At 41.6% G+C, this 23,361-nt stretch overlaps 1 protein-coding gene across 2 annotated transcripts in view; it reads left to right on the top strand.

Moving 5' to 3' along the window:
• Positions 1-573: 573 nt before the first annotated feature.
• Positions 574-23,361, top strand: part of Dcbld2 (discoidin, CUB and LCCL domain containing 2) — a 63,197-nt gene continuing 40,409 nt past the window's right edge. For both annotated transcript variants that reach the window (XM_038345739.1, XM_038345738.1), the window contains exons 1-2: positions 574-769; positions 14,539-14,766. In XM_038345739.1, the coding sequence (XP_038201667.1) occupies positions 574-769; positions 14,539-14,766 (424 nt within the window). The remainder of the gene's footprint in view (positions 770-14,538; positions 14,767-23,361) is intronic.

Here is a 23,361-nt window from a genome sequence, read left to right as displayed (position 1 = left end):
GGGCAGTGGTCCCAAAAACTTCAAGCTCTCCAGCGGGGCGGAGACCGCTCCCGACCGCGGCTTGGGGGCGGGCCCGGATCGAGGGAGGCGGGTGGAACGCTCTCAGAGGTCTAAGGCGATTGGCCAAGGCGGATGAGGGGCGGTGGCGCTCCAGGCGAGGAGCTAACAGGTCGACGGAACAGAGAGCGTGCTGATTGGGCGGTACGGAAGGAGCTGGACCAGAACTGACCGCTCATTGGTCCCGGTGGACAGAGGAGGCGTGGCCGGCACGCGCGAGAGGGCGGGCGAGCCAGTGGGGCTGGCCTGCCCGCTAGCCGGTCCAGCTACCAGCGCCGCGGGAGCGCGTCCCAGCTCGACCACAGTCCAACCCTCCGGTCCGCCGCGCTCCGGCTGGGGTTCTCGGGAGGGGAAGCGCGACGAAGCGACGCGGGCAGCCGGCAGTGGGCGCGGGAAGCCGGACAGAGGGGTCGAGGAGCGCTGCGCTGCCGCCGCGTCCTCTCCGGGTGCTGCGGGCCCCGGGCGTGCGGGGCTCGGCGGCGCGCGCACTATGCGGGCGGACTGCCGGCCGCCGCGATGGCGAGCCGGGCTCCGCTGAGAGCCGCGCACAGTCCGCAGGGTCCCCGAGGCCAGGCCGCGCCCGCCGCCACCGGCCGGGCCCCGCTGCCCAGCGCAGGCTGCTGTCCCCTCCCTTCTGGCCGCAACTCCTCCTCCAGGCCTGGGCTGCTCCTGCTGCTGCTCCTGCTACTCCAGGACGTTGGAGCCCAGCAAGGTGAGTGGTGACCAGCACGGGTCGGCCTCCCGAGGCTCCTCGCTGTTGAAGGAACCTGAGGACGCACCGAGAGATGCAGCGACACCACACTCGATGTGCCGAGGGGGGTCTCTGCCGCCCGGTGTCTCAAGTTTGCACCGCTTTACTTTTCCGCGAGGCCATTCATTTCTCTCAAAAGAGGGACTTGAGATACTGCTATGAAGGCCTCTTTTCTATCTTCTCCTGGACTGATGGACGGAGTAGGAAGCAAATTAAAAAGCATCTAGAGCTTTGAAAAGACAGGTAGTGATTACTGTTCTTAGGGAAAGCGCCCAGGTTCTAAAGCGAATGAAGCAGATGGCAGTGATCTTTAGAGCCTTGCATTTGTAATTCGTCCTGTGGAGCACCTGCCCATTATTGAGGACGGTGGTTTGTAGATTGACCTGATCAAATACAGAAGCTACCCAGAGTAGCGGTCCACTATCAAAAGGGCAAACTTTTCCAGAAAGTGACAAAACTCCGCCCCCCCCCCATCTACAATACTCGGAAAACCTCCCACACCCCCGAAGAGGGCAAAACTGTTGGTTGATAAATCATCACAATGGGAAGAGAATACAGGACTGAACTTTTTAGTGTTGCTTTTTCAGGCAGCATACCACATTTTGTTTGGCACTAGTTGTTAAACACATTTTCCGTTGCTTTTCTCATTGCATCGCAATGAGGAAAGATAAGGATTGTGTTGTTACTTGCTGCTAGGAAGAGTTTCTTTTTTAAACATACATTTTCGTCTATAAGTCCAGCTTCCCGCTGAGTGCACGTTTTTGTCAGTAAAGTGCATCTCCAAGGTCATGGAATTGTCTTGAGAAGCTGAGACGTTGATGGCCACGTGAGAGCGTAATCTCGAAGGGAAATACATGCTTGGTAAACTGTACTCTTTCGTAGTCACATTTGAGCTAAGTATTTAGATGTGTGGCAGGCAGGTTTCAGTCAGCGCTTGCTATATTACAGTGTGGAAGCCTCTGAAATCTTGGCATCTATGCAGGAGGTTTTGTCCTAATGGTGAGGAAACAGACCTCTATGGCTTAGAGACACTTAGCGTGTGGGAGGCCCAGGACTAAGTGGTTCGTGTAAACCAGTACTTTTAACCCACAGTTAAGCGTGGTAGTTATCCCATTTCCAACTGAAGGAAACCGAGGCACGGTGAATGGGGCATATCTTAATAAAGAAAGGACTATGACTATAAGCAGCACACTGCTGTGGTTTGCACATTTCTAGGTATCCAAGTGTTTACATCGTATTTAAAACAAATCTTTGAATAGGGGATTATTGTCTTTTGGAATATTTTATGGGCAGACTAATGTAACATGCAACATCATCTTGTTTTTAATGACTCTTAGTAATTTTAACCAGCATTTTAATATTATATTTGTCTCCCATCTTTCTTATGTAAACACCAATAGAGAGCTACACAAATAGAAATGACACTAGGAATGTTAAAAAGACATGATTTTTATTTTTCAAAATTGGGTTAATTTTGTTTTGTTATTTAATCTCTTTGTATCTCTTTTCTGTCTTTTTCATATGAGAATTTACATTTCTTACATAGATTAAGAAAATGCAGTTTTACGAAGGGAAAGCATGATGTATTCACCAGTTATTAATCCTGAGTTACTAAATTGGTAAAACAAGGGCCAGTTTGGTTAGCATCTGGAAATTCAGAAATGAAATGAGGTGAATTCCCTAACCTTTGAAAATCTCCTACCCAAAGGGCTCCAATGACGCTTGCAGTGAAATTTCTTTGAAGCTGGTCTTGACTAGTGTACATATTGCTTTCATGTCATATGGCATTCCCTCACACAGGAAGTCAAGCCCTGAAGCACCTCTAGACTTTTTAATAGGAGAATGCCTACATGTTCCAAGATGGAATTTGTACTCTCTAAGAAGACTTGGGAAGAATATTAGAAAGAAATAATAAAATGTTATTTGCTGTCTTTGGTGGTAGAATTGTGAGTCATTTCTTTTTACCTTTTCAAATTATCGTATGTAGTTATAATAAAGATAAATTGAGAAAATGGTTTTTGCTGACTAGATCTTTTTCTCCTACCTCAGCCTAGCTGGGCAGAAATGTATTCTGTGTCTATTCAAGTAAAAAAGTGATTTTTTTATTTTTCTGACATTGTTTTGAAATGATATTTATTACCTTTGTTCCAATTAGTGCCATGCATAGCTGTTCCTTAGTAGATTTTCTACTGAGAATGATTTTTCTTTCTGTTTGGCTTAGAATAAAATTCATGAAAGTTTTGAAAACTTGATCATTCACAGCAATGTACCATAGCTAGTGTTCTTTAAATTTATAAATAGATCCAGTTTATTTACATGTTTATAGGCAATTTAGATATAGCTCATATGTGTGAATTCTAAACTTCATGGTAAGTTCATCCTCAAATCTTTATTGTTTCAGATGTTTATATTAAGTTCATTTTCAAAACCTTTTTAAAAATACACATTTTTTTAACAAAACTGAAATTAACGGAGCCTAACCTGACTGCATATTTGCTGCAGTAATAAATTTGACCAATAAGAAGTTGATGTTCTACTGTGATTGAATTTCTATCTCCAGTTTACATTATGACTGGGAATTTGGGTCACCTCATCTCAGTAGCCCAGCTTCCTCCTTTATGTTACAGAAGGTTTGTCTGCCTTGTGGGCTAGAATGTGACTTGAACATGATGGAATATCAGGAAATTAATTTTTAAAATCCATTAAGACTGATTTGTTTGCAGCCATTCATGTGATACGTTGGCAAGGGTATTGATTTTGGTTTGCAATTTAATAACCTACAAAGCAAATCAGTTTGATTCTTTGAAAGAATCATTTCAGTTAGACAGTAATATTGGTAGTTAATGCATGAAACTGTGCTCTGGTAAGCAGTTCCTTTATTGACTTGTGTGGTGCTAAGGTATTTGTGAATTGTCATATATGAAGAACTTGGTTCTCTCAGCAAAGAAACATTTATACTTACCAATATTAGTTTGACTTCTAATTTTCTATCCTGTCTTAGTTTGATAAAACATAAGGGCAGCACAGGCATTCTGAAATTCTAGCTCTTTGCTGAAAGAGGGGAATCAGGACTTCCTGATTAGCTACACTGCAGTGTGAGGCCTTTCGAAAACCTGTCAACTAAGCACTAAACCAAACCAAAGCAGGGCTGCCTCTACGACACTCTTCATAGTCATTCTCAAGTTGAGGAATTAGGATCCATCTATTTGCATGTGTTTAGTTCCGGTTCAACAGGTAGTTGCAGTCGTAAAGAACAATATAAGAATACGACTTGGAAGAGTGAAACTGAATTTCATTGTGCAGATAGACGGTCATATGGAAGGCTGTGGAAGGCTGGCCAAGATGAGAATGAGTAGGAAGAGTGTCATAGCCACACTGCCTCCATGCGATTGCTGAAGTAGGGAATGAGACCAGTTAGCAACTTCTCTTGTGGGCTCCTGGCTTGGTTCTGGATGACTCTGTCTCAAGTTCACAGCTGTGGCACTTTGCAGCCGCGGCGCTATGAATATATTCTACAGAAGATGGTGATGATGGTGTAAAGTGAAAATCTTAGATGAGAATTGTCCACAATTGTGTCTTATTTTATCAGTTTTCCATTTTCCTTCCCAATCCGTATTCTCGTTTAAAGTTTCACAACTTTAACACAGGCAAACATATTTGTAAAATACAGCAAATCATAGAAGCTTAAATATTATCACAAAGCATTCATTTTTTATGAAGCTGTTATATCACTCAGACTTGCTTTTTCAATATTTTCTTATCCATTATGCTTGTCATTCAGGAGAGAATCTTTAAGGAAATATTTCACTTCAAAATGTTAGTTTGATAGAGTATTTTATGATAATTTTCTAGGTCATTATTTGGGCTAACTCAATATAACTCAAAAAGATGGAAAATATAAATCTTCAGATAAACTAGTTTTTATGACAGCCAGTAAAATATCCATTAAAACAGACAAGATAATGGGGACTTCTAATAATTACTAAACTTCACTTAGCCCACACTCTGAGGAGTGTGTTGTTTAAAGATGGCTTCCTAAGGACTGCGGCCTAGAATTCTCGGCAAGGCTTTTGTTCAGTAAAGTACCTTTAGCTTTGGGCTTAAATTGTATTGTTTGGAATGTGACAGAAGTTCTCAGTACTCTGCTCTATTTTTATCAAGAACTGTCAAGAGTGAAGGGTAGCGGTGATGAGCTCTCAGGAGAGTGCTCATGTGTCAGTACAACCCTGTGACATTCAGAGACATCACCTTGTCTTCTGAGGCTCTACAAGCAAGTCGAGCAAATAGTTCTGCTCAAGTGGAGTAGGGTGCACAGCAGTATAGATTAAAGGAGACATTTTATAGTACCTGGGAAGCAGAAGCCTTGATGATCCTTTTTGTGGCTGAATTTTGAAGACTTGGCAGATGTTTGAGAAGCAGTGATCATAGTATCAACAGAAGAGTCAAAAGCTACTCTGTTACAACGAGCAGCCAGCCTCAGTGGCTGGTCCCTGGCATCGTTCCTCTTTGAGTCCTGTGCCCTTTGTTTCTGCCCAGCCACTTGACAGATATCTGTTGACTGGTTTCTGCCAGTCTGCTGTGATCCCACAGAGTAGAATATTGCTCTCCACAGTGACTTGCCTAGCATCTGTCATTGGCTGCTACAGTGTATACAGGATACTGTCCAAACTTCTATGGGTGTCACACACATTTTTAACCACTGGTCCTTCCCTTCACCTTTGTCCTAACACCATACAAGCACCTGTCAACACTTCATAGTTGGGGTATAAGATGGGGCTACTTTGTATTTCACTAATGGGCAGTTTCACAACATTTTGTTTTAGTGTCTATTCTTATCTCTCTATATATTCAGTCATCTGTACTCAGATTCAATGCCCTCCTGCCCTTTTCCTCTCTTGATAATCCTGAGTCTTACTTGAAAATCACCAAGCAGCAGCCTTAGCAAGAGCTCTGTAAGCATCACTACCTATCTCTGCTTTGGACTTTCCATGCTGGATTTCAAGTACTCTAGTCAACAGAGTGTTATTTTCCTGTTCCTAATTGTTGCTGCGGTGTCTGCTCAAAATGTTTGTAATAACCGCCTTCCTGCTGTGCATCTACTACCCCTGCACATTATTTGGTGCTAGTCCTTCATGCTTTTGGCTCATCCTTACACATAGCCACGATTTCAGAAGCTTGGACACTTATCTCATTCTCCTGGGAATGGAGCCCTCTCTTGAATTTCACTGCCTGCTTCCCAGGGCCTAGGAGTCTATCAGTCTTCTCCAGCCCTCCCAGGAGCACCGGTCCTCTTTGCTATAGTCTCTTGACTCTGGGAGTTCTCTTTCAAGCTGGAGCTCTGAATATAGACATGGTTAATCTAGTAAGATCTTCTCTTTGATTAGCTGCTTTTAAGAATGGTGATGGCCCAAATCATTGCCAGAAAGTTGAACAAACACCTGCGTCATCTCCTTTAGATTCTGACTTAAAGTTTGTTTCTGGTAATTGCCACAGCCTTTTCCTTCCTGCTTCACAGGAGAAAGTAGATCAAGAATTCCAGGTGTGTCTCACTTGTTGTGTCCAAGTTTATGGGCTGCATATGAGTGAGTGGATCAGTAGATGACATTAATTCAACTCTGCTTGGCTGTTAAAGTATCCCCATTTCAAATGTATAAGACCCTCTTCTCCATCCATATTTCTGGTCCTTATCTCATTTACTGTTCATAGAAGTTCCGCCCCGCTCAATGAAAAGAGTCAAATTCTGCAAGTTGAAGACTCAGGTATCAAAGGAAAATCAGATGGTTAGCCCATAAATGGCCACAAAACCACTCAGCACTCAGTACTGTTCCTCCCTCCTGCTGTAACTCTGTGACTTTTGTTATGTCTCAGCTGTCCTTGAACTTCACCCTTACAGTCATTTTGGATTATGGTTTTTCTTATCCTTCCTTGCTTGCCTGTGTTCATGTTGTATCCCAGGAGCTTGCTGTCTGGATGTGAGGCATGGCAAGGGTGGTGGATGTGCTTTAGTTAGGACTCTTTGGGTCATAGAAACTGAACTCCAAACCTGCCGCAGGTAGGGGAGACCTTGTTGGAGGACTCTGGGGTCATTTTCAGAGTGGAGCTGCACATCACTAAACCAGTGGGGAAAGCATTCAGCTGCACCCCCAAAACAAGGGTTTGGGCTTCGCTCTCCCCTCTTACGCCAGCCCAGAGTAGAAGAGATTGTGGTCGCTGGAAGTCCGCGAGATAAGTGTTAAACTGGAGAAATTCTGGGATTTTCCTCCTTGAGCAAAACACAGAAATTGGAGGGAAGAGTGAGTAGGCACCGGGTGAGTCAGTACCCACACATGGACCTGTCAGACAACCAGGAGGCATGATGTCATATAACTGTTCAGAACTCCGGACAGTCTTCAGGAGGACCAGCACTGGATCGACAAGGCCGTCTTCTCAGGGTGGGGAATGGGTAGATTTTTTAATAGTGTGTTGATTTATTTTTATTTTATCTTATTTTATTGGTTTTTGTAGACAGGGTTTCTCTGTAGCTTTGGAGCCTGTCCTGGAACTAGCTCTTGTAGAGGCTGGCCTCGAACTCACAGAGATCCGCCTACCTCTGCCTCTCAAGTGCTGGGATTAAAGACCTGCACCAACACCGCCAAGCTGAGTGTGCTAATTTAAAGAGCTTTGTATATGCGGTCGTTGTGTTCAGGTGTTTGTGAGGCAGGCTCCAACTATACAGTCCCAGCTGGTCTGCCGCAGACCTTTTAGCTCAGGCCGGCGTTAAGCTCTGACTCCTCTGCATTCAGCCTTCTAAGCATGGTGGCAAATGCCACCACTCTCAGCTCAGTAAGGTCTTATTGAATCTACACAATTGCCTTGGGATCTGCGTGGTAGAAATCACATTTAGGTGAGCTTATATGGAATTATGGAAGGTTTCAGAAGTTCTTGTCTGGGGTTTGCTTCTGAGTTAAGCAGGGGGTGTTAAGAGCTTTGTGTTTTATGCCTGTCTGTGGCCATGCATGTAAGTAGAGTGCATTGCCCTCCAGATTGCAATGGTCAGCTGCCATAATGTGTGTAAGTAAGCACATTAAAATACAGTAAAGAGATTTGCTAACAGACAAGGAGTCCCTGGTAGAACTCACCCTCCCTGAAGTCCTTGCCGTATCTGCCTGCTGTAAACTGAATGGGCAGGGCCCACCATGGCGTGCAGAAGCTGTCCCCTGAAGGCTTGGGGGATATCGAATGTGAAATGCTGTGCCACGGCTGAGCGGAGGCTCATCTTTTAAGTAGATGACAGGTCTTGAGGATTTGGAGAAAGATGGGGAATTCTGGAACTTTCCAAGTGAATGGGCTACTCAATTAGAGTAGAAATGCTTAGTAAGGAGCATCTCTCAGGAATTTATTATCCTCATAAGAGCAGAGATTATCTGGGCCTCTGAAGTTGCTACAAATTTTCTAAAGTACAGGGCCGGTTTCCTTCTGTTAAGTAGCTAAATTGTAGCCAAATGTAATAGGTCAACCCACAACAGACAAAAGCAGGTTGGGTGTGTTTTTTTGTGGTATCATAGTTTTGAGAGAGCAGCACTACAAATGTCTGTCAAAAGCATGAGTGTGGGTTCTGCTCTTGCTCTCAGGTGTGCTCATAAAATCCCCACTTCTCAACACATGAAGTTTAGACTCTTACTGTCCCCATTTTACAGACAGCAAAAGGTAGCTTAGCTACAGTAGCTAACCTCAAGGTCAAAATGACTTATGGAGAATGGGCATCTCAACCTGCTGTAGAATTCTGAATCTTAACAATGGTGTTCTGGATAAAGTGCATGTAGTGAGGATTGCATAGTTCACATTCCTTTTTAAGTCAGACCTGTGAGTTGTCTCATAGACTACATAACCTCTTGGGTCTCATGCCCTGAATTAAAGGAGACTCCTCCTCTCCTTTAATTACCTTCAGCTCTTCATCTGGAGTAGGGCCCAGAGTTACCCCCATCCTTAGTGCATGGAATGGCAACTGGTGGCGTCATTGTCCGAGTCTAGTTTAGGCGACTGGATTTCGGAGATTTCATGGTGTGGTTTCATTAAACACATATGTAAATAGTCAACAGTAAATGAACTGTATTTTCATATACATGTGATACACACTCATAGTATGTAACTGATAGCTAAAGAAGAGGTTATGAATTTGAGAACGTGGAGGGACATAGGAGGAGTCGGAGAACAGAGATGTTGTAAATACAGTACTCAGGAAATTCCCAAAAATAAATAATAAAGACTGCATGGAGACATGAGTTCAGTAGAAGAAAGAATGATGAGGTTATTTAGGTTTCTAAAAATTGTTCCTTGGCTCTACATACATAATCTGCCTTATATTTAGTATTAAGAAAATAAGTAAGAGAAAGGAGCTATCAGGCAGTACAAACCTTAATTTCTTAAGTGAAAGAAGCTGCTCTGAGAAGACTGCACAGCAGAGCTTCCACTTGCTGGCATTCTGGAAGAAGCAACGCGAACAGTAAAGAAGAGTGATTGCCAGAGGGCGTGAGTGCAGGTTGGGAACGGCAGGGATGGGGGGGTGGGGGCTAATACATGGTGTGACCATTAGCATCCAGTCATGGATTTACCTAGAATCAAGAAGGACTCTACCCTGAGCTCTGGGAGTTGATGCATCTATTGAGATTTGTCAGCTGTATCCCTTTGTGAAGAACCCATGCTCAAGAAGTTTGTCTACAACTAACTATGGTCTATGGAAGATATACCACGGGAACACCCATCCAAAGGAAACTACAACACCAATATTAATTTTAGACAGGAAGGACTTAAGAACACAGGATGTTACCGGGACAAAGAGCACTAAGTGAAATTAAAGTACTGGGCAGTGATATCTGTTTGTAGTTATACAGCATAGGAGATCTGGTAGTTTTAGGGCTGACCTAATACTTCTGGTGTGAAATTCACAGTGTGAATAAAACAGTAAAAACACTGTAGTCGAATGAAACTGCATGTATTGTTAACAGTTGTAACTTTTCTTTATGAGCTTTCTTCTACTCACTAAATGCTGCATGTTTGTCTTATCTCACAGATGCATGCTGAGATATGTCAGAAGCAAAACTTAGAGGAAGCATAGTTAGGCTCACCATCTCACCGATAAAACCACAATCCTTGAAAACTCTCTGACAAAGGCTGAGCTGTAAAGAAAGTTCCATTGCTCTATATTTGGGGCATATTTCTATAGGTTTCCTGTGTTTGCATTTGTTGTTGCTAAAGGATACATTTCTAGAAGCCATGGGGCTCCTAATATTAAAACTCAGCAATGGTATTTTTTACTAGTAACCATATCATTAAAATACAAGGGGGGCAGAGGCCCAGCCTAATCAGCATCCGGACACACACTTGTCTAAAAAACACACTTGGTTTGGAATTTGATTAGAACAGCCTGAAATAAGGCTGTATTCCTAATTGCATTATTGCATGGTCATTTGATTATGTTCATTGTTTTCTGTGGGAAAACTCGTAAAAAATAAAATGAAGGAAAGTCTTTCCATTGTTTTCCTGGAAGAGTATCAAAATCTCCTATCTGCCTTGACACATCTGGCCTTGCACTGCTCGGAGGAAGTGAGCACACGGTCTCCAAGTAATCCCTGAGTACATCTGTCTGCAGCCCAGCGATGAAGCAGTCAGATCAAATTCCAGTGTTCTTTCCCCACTGAAATAAATTAGAAATGGAAAGTACACAGTACGGGCATCCACCCTTTCTGGACATTTGTAGTCTAGTGGAGTGGAGATCATTCATGGAAGGAAAAGGAAGTCCCATCACACCACCACCGCTGCCAACTTCCTTCTCCTTCCATGAATGATCTCCACTAGACTACGATGGAGTTTGCAGAGTTCCCGGTGCTGTAGTGTGTAGACTGTAGTGATGGAAGGATCTGGGGTGGTACTTGGTTTTGTTTTTCTGTAGTAGTTGTACTCTGTCAGACATGGGCAATGGTAGGTGGCGTGTCCTGGGCACAGAGCATTAGTTTTTTCAGTATACATGGCTAGTCAGAAAATCTAAGGACAGCTACTGTGACGAGGATGTTGTAGCATCCTCGCCATCCTCTTCTGAGACTGGAAGCTCAGAGTCTCCAGTCAACATTCATGGAAGATTAGTTAAAAGACTTTTTCACTGTAACTTAAAACTGAAGGATTCACTTGCTTCAAACCCTAGGAAGTAAGAGATACGAATCTTCACCCTTTAACTGCACCCCGAGTGAGCTGAGCAGCATCGCCCTTTGGCCAAATGAACCTGGCTGAGTACTAAACCAAATCTTGACGCTGAGATTTTCTAGCCTTGGCCGTAAATTGAGCTCTTGAACTTCAACACTGCTTGCATTCAAGGCTACTCATTCTCTTTCCTGTCCATCCTGAGGTATTTGAGTAGCATTTCCAGCTTCTACCTCAGTTCCCAGTGAAAGTCCTCTTCCTTCTTAGAGACAACTGAAAACCTGCAGTGTTCTGTAAGAGGAAGAGGCCTTGAGGAACCTCCTCTGGAAGTAAGTTAGATGGCCTCTTGATAATTTTCTAGGTTTTGGCTTTACTTTTAAATATTTTTACATAGTTTGGATGTTTTCATAGATTGATTTTAATTTTAAGAAGCATAAAAATAACCGGGAAATTGATTGCCACTTTTGAAGTGAAAGCAAGGACATGGTTTTCCCTTGACTTGAATTTAACATGGGGACCTTTCAGTGGTGAGAAGTGTTTTCCACACTGTAGGCATGGATTCTTTAGTCCAGTGGTTCTCAACCCTCCTAATGCTGTGACCCTTTAATACAGTTCCTCATGTTGTGCTGAACCCCACCTCCAGCCATAAAATTATTTTCATTGCTACTATATAACTATAATTTTGCTACTGTTATGAATTGTAAATATAAGATATTTCTGAAGGTCTTAGACCCAGGTGACAGGATTGTTTGACCCAAAAGAAGTCACAACCTCCGGGTTGAGAACTACTGCTTTCTAGGTCAAGTCAAAGCTAGTTTAGCAGGTCAGGAATCTGCATGCAAGATGTCCAGGAGTTGCAATGTAAACGTGTTTCTTCATTTAAAGCAACAGGCAAACATGCAGCCGCTGGCATAGTAAATATGTGTTCTGCATAGCCGCCCCTTCCAGCTGGGTTGTTCTAAACACATAGGTGGTGGCAAATTCTATCTAGTTGGGTTAAATTTACCAGAGTTTTTGAAATGTAAAACACTCAAGAACGCGCACGGCAGCAGACTGGAGACATCCTTTTAACTCGGGTTTCTGGTGCACATCATCTGGAGAGGAGGGAGTGCTGAACTCCAGCACATATTTTAGAGCATTCTTGGCACACTGCTGTAGACTCATCGGCTGTGCCCTCCTTCCCCTGACACAAGATCCTGAAAAAAGACAGCTCCGTTTTAATTGTTTTCGTGATCACGCTGCATGCAAAAGCCCTATTTTCACCAATTATTATTTATTTTGTTAACCTTAAACAATTTTTAATGGTGACAAGGACAAGAAGCAATTTGTATATTTTACTGAAAATTTAAAAGGCACATGAAGACATCTAAAAATTACTCTGAACACTCTGCTTGTACTCTTGTGTGGCATTCATTTTAAAGTAACAAACTCCGGTTGAATGGCAGTCTGCAGGGAATGCACGAACTGAGCTGCTGCGTCACCTTCGTGCGGGAGTCGTCAGGAGCTGGCTTTCGGAATTCCGTCTGCACTTCCAGTCGCTGCTTTCACTTTTGCATGTCGAAAGTAGCAGCGATTTGAAGCTTTTAATTATCAAGGGATTGTTTGTTAAATATTGAAACACCTCCAGGAATCACAGGCTACTTTCAAATGTTAGAGTTATTTTAGAGTACTTGTTTTTGCCTTTCTAAGGGGAAATGTTAGTGATTAGCCAAAAGTTGCTTGACTTCGGTGCTTATTTCAAGCACCGAAGGTTCTTACAGCCTTGTGATTTTTTGCTTTACCTGACATCCAGAGGAGAGTCATGGGATTTTATGGTAGCTGCAGGAGGAAATTTTAGTTTTTCTTTTTTTTTTTTTTTGTTGTTTTTTTTTTCTTTTTCTGTTTGTGTAAAAGCCTGTTTTATTGGAGAAAATCAGAGGGCGCATTTCACCCCCACATTGTTTCATTCTTGTCTTATGTCTTTTATATTATTAATCCACTATGCCTAGTTCTTGTACATGAATGAAAGCGGGGCTCAAACATATAGTTCACTGTTGACTAAACTTTATATGAGAGGTGTTTGTTCAGGAACACAAATGTGCTGTACTAATATGGATTAGATAATAAAACTTTGCCAGCAGAAGACACGTGTTGTTTCAAGTATTGTTAAAGGGTTTCAGCAGGCAATTGTTCCTTTGTGGAAGTTAAATTACTTTTTACTTTTTGGTAAACTGAAGTTTCTCTGTTGCGTCCAGTTAATACATACTTACCAGACACCTACTACTGCTTTAAGACGACTAGGCTGTTAGAGTCTTTAATCTGTTCTAGTGAATGATATCAATAGTACATTGTTAGGTAATAAATCAACATGATGGAAGTTGTGTTACAGCCTCCATGATCATGATGATTAAGTTAAAACCCAGAAGTATTAATTTTAATGTTTTCTTCCTTAAGATCTATCCTATTCCAATCCTATTCCAAAACGTGATGACAAATAGCTCTTTTTTTTTTTTTTTTTTTTTTTTTTGGTTTTTCGAGACAGGGTTTCTCTGCAGCTTTTTTTTAGAGCCTGTCCTGGAACTAGCTCTTGTAGACCAGTCTGGCTGGCCTCGAACTCACAGAGATCCGCCTGCCTCTGCCTCCCGAGTGCTGGGATTAAAGGCGTGCGCCACCACCGCCCGGCCAAATAACTCTTTTAAAGGAAGAAACCCCTTTATTAAAAGATACACGCATCATCCTGTTACAGAGAGGCTCACTGAATCCCATTGCTACCGAATGCTGAATATTACCTTGGAGCAACAGCTCAATTCTTTAGGTGTACATTTAGTCAGTGACCTGGACACTTATTTGAAAATTGACTGTGAGAAAGTTAAGATGCAAATATTTCATGTTTCCAGACAATATACTGTTACTAAAATTTTAATGCTCAGCTGCTGAAGAAACTTCTGAAACAAAGTAATCCTTTTGCTAAGATATTAAGGTCATTTTTTTCCTAGTCTTCAGTGAGTCATTAACATTTTGTTTTTTTCTTTGTATTGTGTGAGAGATAAGATTTGGGAGAAGTTACACAGTCCGGTCTCAGTGGAATGTAGAACTAAATGCCATCAAATCTTGCTTTGGTGCCTGGGACATCTTCGTATGCATTGATGTTTTCTAAAAATGCTGCTTCTGCTCACCTCTGTGAGCATCTTGTCTTTGTAAGTCGGTGAAGCTGACCACAGTTTTACATTTACATTTACTTTGAATGTTTACCAGGAATACATGCTGATATTCTCATTTATTATGGTACATATTTAACTATTACATAATTGTATGTGCCAATGGAAAGTCTTTGAACTTATAATAAATCATGTTAATTTTAATTTTGTTGCATTGTTGGTTTTGGCCTAGCCTGACTTCTCTGGTTCCTTGCAGTGAGTAGATGTGCTCAGAACCATGTGTGTCATCTGCTGTGTATGTTGTAAAGGAAGTGCTGGCTCTCTAAAATAATATGATGTCATACATTGCTGTTCAGTCTGTAAAATTCCTGATTACATGTAAGCTTAAGATGGGAGAATAATTTGTTTCTTTTTTTCAAGGTGATGGTTGTGGACACACCGTACTAGGCCCTGAGAGTGGGACACTTTCGTCCATCAACTACCCATACGCCTACCCTAACAGCACCGTGTGTGAGTGGGAGATCCGAGTAAAGATGGGAGAGAGAATTCGCATCAAGTTTGGTGACTTTGACATTGAAGATTCTGATTCTTGTCACCTTAATTACCTGAAAATCTATAATGGAATTGGAGTCAGCAGAACAGAAATAGGTAGGACATTAATGCGTGTTATATATCATTCCCTTAGGCTTTAAAACTGAAATGGTTTTTGATATTTAATATTGAATAACTGGTGCATAAAATGATGTGAGAAATCATAGAAAATTTAGAAATCTCAAATCGAATCTTCTTATAGGAAGAGGATCTTCTTTCTCATCTGCTTATTAGCATATGCCCTTTAGTACAAGATAGACATGGTTACCTTCTTGCAAGATGCATATACTACCTTCTTTAAGATGCACATGTTACCTTATTGCAGAATACGTATGGTTGCCTTCATGTAAGATGTACTTGGTTACCTCCATGCAAAATGCACATGATTACCTTAGAGCAAGATATTCATGCTATCTTATTGCAAGATGTGTATGGTTACCCTTGTGCAAAATGTGCTTGCTTACTTTCCTGCAGGGTGTCACTGTGCTGCTTCCAAAAAGGTAGAAGTTAATTCTCTTATTTTTATGTTTTCCTTTGATTGTTTTATTTATGGTCAAAGGATAGAGATATAATTCATGCGTACTCAGGAGGGATTGTACCATGCAGTTTGTGGGTTTACAATCCAAACCATTTTGGATTAAAGCCTGTCTGCCATTAGCCTGCTGTGATCTGCTGAGAGCACCTGCCCTACTTTCTCATGTATGCAGGTGCATATGTAAAGTGCCTGCAATGGTGTGTGGTGCAGAGTAGATGCAGAGTTCGGGATGGTGATTGTGTTTCCACTCTGTCAGAGCAGTGGCTCTCAGAGCTGTGTAGCAGAGTCACCTGGGAGACCTAAAAACAGACCGTAGGCATGCTTTCCATCCGAGACCAACATATTGAAGTTGATTGTGTGAGACGGAAGCCGACTGCGCCGCCAAGATTTAGAAGTTTGGCTTAGAGATCAGTACCGATCAGTACCGTTCTCTTAAGAAAGCCGAGAACTTTGTAAAGGGTTTAGTGAGCTGACACGAAGTAGAGAGCTCTCTCGAACCCTCTGAGTTTATTTGGAAGCAGTTTTTGGAATCAGTACACACAGTAGTTTTCAGAATTATAGTTGGAATTTTTTAATTGCTCTTTAACTATCCAACTTGTGGTTATCCCCTGACCTCTCCATCCCCAGCCACGTCTTCATGCCATCCCACCTCCTGGGTACTGGTTGGTAACCTGTGTTGTCGCTTTAAAAATTCTTGATTAACCTGGTGGCTGCCACGGCTCCTGCATATTCACCAACATGTGGTGCTGGGTAAAGCTGCAGCACCTGGGCCTCCTGCGAATGCGGGAGCGGCAGCCCTGCACTCTGGTGGATGACACCTGGATGTGCCTCTGGGGATCCAGAGGAGCAGGCGCTAGTGCTCTGTGAGCACCAGCTTGTCTGCCGCTTTGTAGGAAATGGAAGAGATGGGAAGATACATTATACATGCTCACTAAGTGCTAAGTAAACGTAGGGGAGCTTCTGTAGAACAAATGGCCTTATTTGGTCCACATATGATATTTAAAAAAGAAAAAGGAAGAGGAGGAAGAAGGGATGGGAAGAAAGGAGGCTGAAAGTAATATTTGGGTCCTGGTTATTCTGATTGAAGATAACTAATTTTAAAAAGACATTTTTTCCAGTTAAATTTTGTTTACTTTTCAAATTTTTTATTTGTTTTTAGTATGTTAATTAAAATAAAATCTCATCACTTCTCTCTCTTTCCTTTCTTCAGCCCCTCTCATATACCCCACTCTACTAGGAGATAGCCTTTCTTTCTTTAAGTGTGTGTGTGTGTGTGTGTGTGTGTAAAATCTGTTGAGTTTAAGGTTTTTTATTTGCACGTATATGGTTTCAGAGCTGACTATGTGTTGAATAACCAATAAGGAGGCTCATCCCTGGGAGAGTTAATTTTCCTTCTTCCAGCAGTCAGTAGTAGCTTTTAATTCTTTGTCTGGGGTGAGACCCCTATAAAATCTCTCCCCTTCCACATGAACATATCCATTGATACTGTCATTGCCACTTTTAGGAGAGACTATTTCACCACATTCTTCCTGGTACTCTGTCTCTTAGGATCTTCCTGCTCCTTCTTCCACAGTGTTCCCTGAGCCATAGATGCAGGAGCTGTCATGTAGATGGAGCCATTGGGACTGGACTCCCCACAATCCCTTGATGTCCACATGTCCAGTTGTGGGGGTTTTTTTTGTTGTTGTTTTTGTTTTTTTTTTTTTGTTTTTTTTTTTTTTTTGTTTTTTTTTTTTTTTTGTTTTTTTTGAGACAGGGTTTCTCTGTGTGTCTCTGGCTGTCCTGGAACTCACTCTGTAGACCAGACTGGCCTCAAACTCACAGATATCTTCCTGTCTCTTCCTCCCTGAGTGCTGAGATTAAAGGCGTGCACCACCACTGCCCGGCTCAGTTGTGGGTTTTTGTGATACCAATTTTCCATTAAAAGAGGCTTCTTTAGCCGGGCGGTGGTGGCACACGCCTTTAATCCCAGCACTCGGGAGGCAGAGGCAGGCGGATCTCTGTGAGTTCGAGGCCAGCCTGGTCTACAAGAGCTAGGTCCAGGACAGGCTCTAAAAAAGCTGCAGAGAAACCCTGTCTTGAAAAACCAAAAAAAAAAAAAAAAAAAAGAGGCTTCTTTGATGAGAGAGAGCCACACTTATCCATGGGTATAAGGATAAGATTTAGGATGGAGTTAGTGATTATACTGCTTTGACAAAGCAGTGGTGCATTCTTGCCTAAGATCCATGATCTCACTAGTCCCATGCAGCTGGTTAGCCCTCCAGCACCTGGCATGAGTTCCCTCCTGTTGAGTGGGCTATACATTTGGGTAGACAGCTGTTGGTTGTCACAGACCTGTGAGTACTACTTTTTGCACCTTTCTGTTTATCTTACCATGCTGTAATTGCCCTGCTTCATAGATGTTGCAGCTGGGTGGGACCACTTCATTGCTTCCCTCCCTGGACAGCTTGCATAATGTTTTCTGAGCACATCAGAGGAAGGAGGCTTTCAGCCTGAATCATCTGAGTCCTGGGTCCTAAGTGTGTGGTATCTAAAAAGGTAGTTTAAAGCTTAGTAGAGAAACTTGTGAGGCATTGACCATTCACTGATAATAAAGAATGATTGTTTTATATGGGGAAACGACTTCAAAGACTTTGAGTAAAGGTGGCAGGGAAGGTATGAGCCAAACAAAGGGGGCACGTAGGAGCTAACATTCTAATACTTGTGTGTGTGTTGGAGCTTTTCATGGTAACTTTTTTTTTTTTTAATAAGACAAAGTGTATTTGGAAAACGAGTTTTGGCCTTGCAACTAGAGAGGAACAGTGGCATGGGGGACACTAGGGACATGGGTTTGACATTGCTCTGTCTGGCCAGCACTCCAGGAGCTCCCTGTTAAGAGTCCTTCACACCAACTGTGAATCTGCCTAGATTTCAGTCATCTTCTGTGCCTTTAAAGGCACGGAGTAAAGTCATATTTGATCCTGCTGGCATGTGACAGGTGTTTAATGGTCTCAGCTGTCTTGTATTTTATATTCTTTTTGCTTTTTTCTTCCCGCCTCCACCCTTTGCTAAAGGTACAAAGTTGTATGAAGGTCAGAGGACCAAGTAACTATGGCTCCTGCAGAACCTCAGTTTGAGGGCCCTGTTTGCTCATAGCAGTGACATGCGCTGGTCCCCCATTGCCACATGGTCTATGGTTAGTGGTAGAGATGTGTTTTCTGACCCTTAACAGAGAAGCGGTGATCCTTTTAAAATAGGCAGTTAACATTCTGGCAGAGGATCAGAGAGGAAAGAAATAGAAGGCTCCAGCAACAGAGGTTCTGATGTCCATTCTAGTCTTGTCCACTGCCCTTTCAGAACGGAGGCAGGCCCAGTACACTACATTTCCTTGTAACTAGCACCCACCTTGATACTAAAAATTAGCCTGGGGTTTATAAATCTTAATTTTTTTCTCTAAGAAGTAGTAGTCTGGAATAATCAGTTAAAGGAAACAAGTACAAGTATAGTTCCTAGAGCATGATGTTTTAAATCATACTCATTAGGATGTACTCAGCTGACTAGGTACTGGTCTGTGTTGTAGCTGGGCAGTTATTTCTTGTGTTATTTTATATGCTATTAGCAGCCTCACCTTTTCTACCTGACTTCAGAGTTGCCAAACTGTGAGGTGTTTGGAGTAATGTTTCTCGGGGTAGAAACATTGAGGTGTTTGGAGTAATGTTTCTCGGGGTAGAAACTGTGAGGCGCAGGTGGTGTGTAATGATTGAGTTTAAAGTGACTTTGCAGATCTGTACTCTGTCTCTGCTTAAGCAGTCCATATTAGAATAAGAAAAAAAGATAATTGAGTTTTGACTTAAACTTTTTTATTTTTTTAATCCTTAATGTAAGGCACAGAATATCTTAGATTTATCTTGTCCATATCTTACAATTCATTATTTCTTAAGAAGTCTTTTGTTCTGTTAATGTAGAATAAAATTAGAAATCAGTATCTTTTTTAGGTTTGGAATAGTGGGCTACCATACCCTCTAAACACAGACTTCATAATTGATGTATGGGTAGGCATAAATACTGGTATTTTATGTTTTCTCTAACTGTATTTATTTAAAATATTGAGTTCTTGCTGATTTTTAATCTTTACCCATTATTTATTATATGGTTCATTCCATCCTTTTCTGTGTGTTTTATAACTTCTCTCTATGTCTCTTTGTCCTTTTGTTCCGTGCTCAAACCAGAAAATTCAGAATTGCTAAAGCTTTGTTGGGAGAGTTTAGCTTTTTGACACTTTCAAATGACTTTGTCCTCCACAAAGTTCATACTCAAGAACTGTACAGTGGGATTACAAAAGCAAAAGTCTCATCATGTTTTAAGTACAAGCCTGGAGTGTGAGCCATACGGTGGCCCTACCGGCAGGAGAAGACTACTTAAAATTATTTGTCTAGAGTCTTCACCTGAGGGAATGCTGTCTCCCCTCTGTGTTTGAAAGAGAGAAAAAAGAAGAAAGAAATCCCATTCCTTCTCTTTTCCAGACCTTCCATGTGGTTTATCCTAAGCTGAGGTATGCCTTATTTCAGTCATGTGTCTTCTTAAAAATTACTCAAAGTTTTGATATCTCCCATAAAAGTTTATTTTTCTAGAAAAGCTTTGAAAAAGCTTTCTCAGTGTGCTTTGAATGCTTCCCTGTTGCCTAGCAACAGGTCTGGTTTTACACATGACGACCCTCTGTTTTTTAGACTAACTTGGTTGTCATGGGGACTGCTCACTATCCTTACAGAATCTGTGAACTTTAGAAGAGCCAGAACCTTCAAGCAACACCTTTTCGGGAGATTTTATCATGAAATTCAAAAAAAATGTCAAGTTCACTTTTAGCAATAAGTTTGTTGATTTTCCAGAAGATGGCTTTTTCTTGTTTGATCCTTAGAGGCAGGGTCTCAATGTAGCCCAGGTTAGCCTCTAGCCTGGAATGATTTTCCTGCTTCAGTCTCCTGTGGTGTGGGACCATGGTCTATATTCTGTCAATTATATTTTAAATAAATGCTGATTGGCCAGTAGCCAGGCAAGAAGTATAGGCAGAACAACCAGACAGGAAATAGAGTAGGGTCAACAAGAACAAGAGAATTCTGGGAAGAGGAAAGCCCATTCCTCTGCAGTCCTGGCCCCCGCCACAGAAGAAGCAAGATGTGACTGCCTCACTGAAAAAGGTACCAAGTCATGTGGCTAACATAGACAAGAATAATGGGCTAATATAAGTTATAAGCATTAATAAGAAGCCTGAGCTAATGGGTCAATCAGTTTATAGTTAACATAGACCTCTGTGTGATTTCTTTGGGACTTAACGATTGCAGGAACCAAGCAGGACAGAAACCCCACCAACACTCCTGAATGCTGGAATTATGGTATATGCCACCAAATTGGGTTTTAGAAAATAATTTTTGACAAAATTACATATATTTGTGTGAGTACATATGCTTGTATGTGCATGTGTGTGTGTGTGCATGCACACACGAGTGTGCAAGCATGCTCACAGAGATCTGAGGAAGACTTGTATGAATTTGTTTTCTTTTTCAACCATGTGAATCTATAGGACCTAATCAGGTCATCAGACTTGACAAGTGCCTTTACCTTCTGGGCCATCTTGCCAGGCTCAGCAAATACCTCTTAAATCACTGTTAGTGGAAGCTTCTCAAGGGAAGGGCAGAGTCTGCTCTACAGAGCTGATGGGCAAATCAGTTTCACTTAGTGAATACTTTGATCCCTCTGGGTGCTGTAACCTTTGAATCAGGATGCCTGTTAGTGCACCTCCGTGCCACAGTAAACTGCAATTCCAAGAAAAAAAAGTATTTCAGGAGGCAATTATACTTACAACCAAAGACTTTAAAACCAGCTCCCTGTGCTTTGGATAAGTGGAGAAGTTTAAAAGTTTCAGATTTTATGTTGGTCTGGTGAAGACGGTGCTGTTTTGTGCAGAGGATGTTGGACTGGATGTAGCTGAATAGAATGGTGCTCTTGAGGAGTCAGCACTAAGGACCTTCAGAGACAGACGTGTTAGAATATTGTTTGTTATGGTGCTAGCATCATTCACTATGTAGAAAGCTTGGAAGCAGGAATGATGAGTTATGTCTGTGGTGTGAACGGGTTCAGGTAACTAAAGGACATCCACTCTGAACTCAGCACAAATTTCTCTACCGAGAAGAGTTTAGGGGTCACCTGTTGCTGATGTTTAGACTCCTAGACATTACCAGAGTTTTTGGTGGTTGTACCAGCTTGTACCTCCCACTACTGCTGAGTACTCTCTAATTTGATTGGTGTTGCTGTCTAGACAGTGTGTATTACAGTTTACTTTGTGTCTCCATGATGGCTCATGGTATGCGCTGTTCATGTTTTTTAACCAGGCTAATGCTTTCATTGGTAAAGAATACCAATTGTCCTGTATTTTTTGCATTGGTTAATCCCACCTCTTTTTTTTCTAGTACCTCACAATATGGCTAAGGTTGCTCAGGTAGCTAGGACTGCAGACATGCTGGGTTTTGTTTGTGATCTCATTTGTTTGTAGAAGCTCTGTAAATGTAGTCCCGTTACGAGTTCCTTTTATCCATGTACATTGCAGATATCTACTCCTTTTCTTGGCCTGTCATTTCATTCCTTTATTGGTATACTTTGATAAACAGACATTAAAGGCAATTTCATTTAATGTAATGCACTTTGATTGTTAATTTCATTTAATGTAATGCACTTTGATTAATTTTTTTCCTTTTATGACTAGCACTTTTTTATTGTATTTAATATATTTTAGCCCATTTCTTGCTTATGAGGAGTTTTCACGGTTTTGTCTTCGTGCCATCTACAGATAGTTCCTGACTTTTTCCAGAGTTGATTTCTTTGTATGATTTTTGAGATAGGAGTTAGATGTCAGGGTACATCTTCACATGTAGATTTTACTCATTTTAAATGTGCAAATATCAGATCTATTTATTAAGGAAGTATAGTGAACTAACTGAACTAACTTGTCTAATATCAAAACATACAGTCACTTCCTGATATAAAAGATTGATGCTTCTAAAACAGTCATGACTGTCTTTGTAAAGGAAGGCAAATACTTTCTTAGTGATCTTGTTCCATCCTTTGGAATATACTCAGTGTCTGGTTTTTACATCTCATTTTAAATGCTATGTACCTCAGAGTCTTTTGGTGTCTTGAGACAGGGTTTATTGTGTGCTCTCTGCATAGTCTTGGCTATCCTGAAACTCCCTCTATAGACCAGGCTGGCTTCAATATCACAGAAATCCACCTGTCTCTGCCTCTTGAGTGCTGGGATTGAAGGTGTGCACCACCACCTCCTGGCTTCTATTTCAAAAAAGAAAAGAAGAGAAGAAGAAGAAGAAGAAGAAGAAGAAGAAGAAGAAGAAGAAGAAGAAGAAGAGAGAGAGAGAGAGAGAGAGAGAGAGAGAGAGAGAGAGAGAGAGAGAGATCTTACTTATGACTGATACCGTCCTCTGAAGGTGGGTCTTTGTTCAGCTTGCTCTGACTAAGGCAATATCTCTTTTTAAAAATCAGCGTTTCAGACACTGAGAGAGATCTATAGGCAAACTTTTCATGACCCATCCGCCAGTTCCCAAATAACTGACATGGAGACTAATTTTTTACACATTCTGCTTCCTCTGCATCTGACCCACGACCCTCTGACTCTGCCTGTCTTCCCAGTGTCCTTTGTCTGGTTCTCCTCCCTAACCTTATCCTATCCAGCTACTGGCCAGTCAGCTTTTTCATTAAACCAATGACAGTGACATATAGTCACACACTGTAAAGGAATAGTCCATATTTCCCCTTTTTTGTCTAATTAAAAATGTTTTAACTTTAACATAGTAAAATTATATACAACAAAAACAGTTAATAAGTAAGAATTATAGTTAAAATATCCAGTCCATTTGTATATGGCAAAATCTGAAAAAAATACTCTATTACCAATATTATCTTTGTAAGTCTAGAGTTTTATAACTAATTTACCTTTTTATCATAACTAAGGCAAACTTTGTGTCTAATTATTTACTCTTTAATTCTATCAAAGACCCCAGTAGAGTGAAATATTAACTAACAACAGGGATGTCTGGCTCCCTGGACAGTCATCCTAGGTTCTTCCATACTGC

Source organism: Arvicola amphibius, chromosome 10, assembly GCF_903992535.2.
Source record: "Arvicola amphibius chromosome 10, mArvAmp1.2, whole genome shotgun sequence".
In the NCBI taxonomy this organism is placed as follows: domain Eukaryota; kingdom Metazoa; phylum Chordata; class Mammalia; order Rodentia; family Cricetidae; genus Arvicola; species Arvicola amphibius.
Note: the sequence above shows the minus strand (reverse complement) of the source record. Positions and strands in the feature narration are given on the sequence as shown.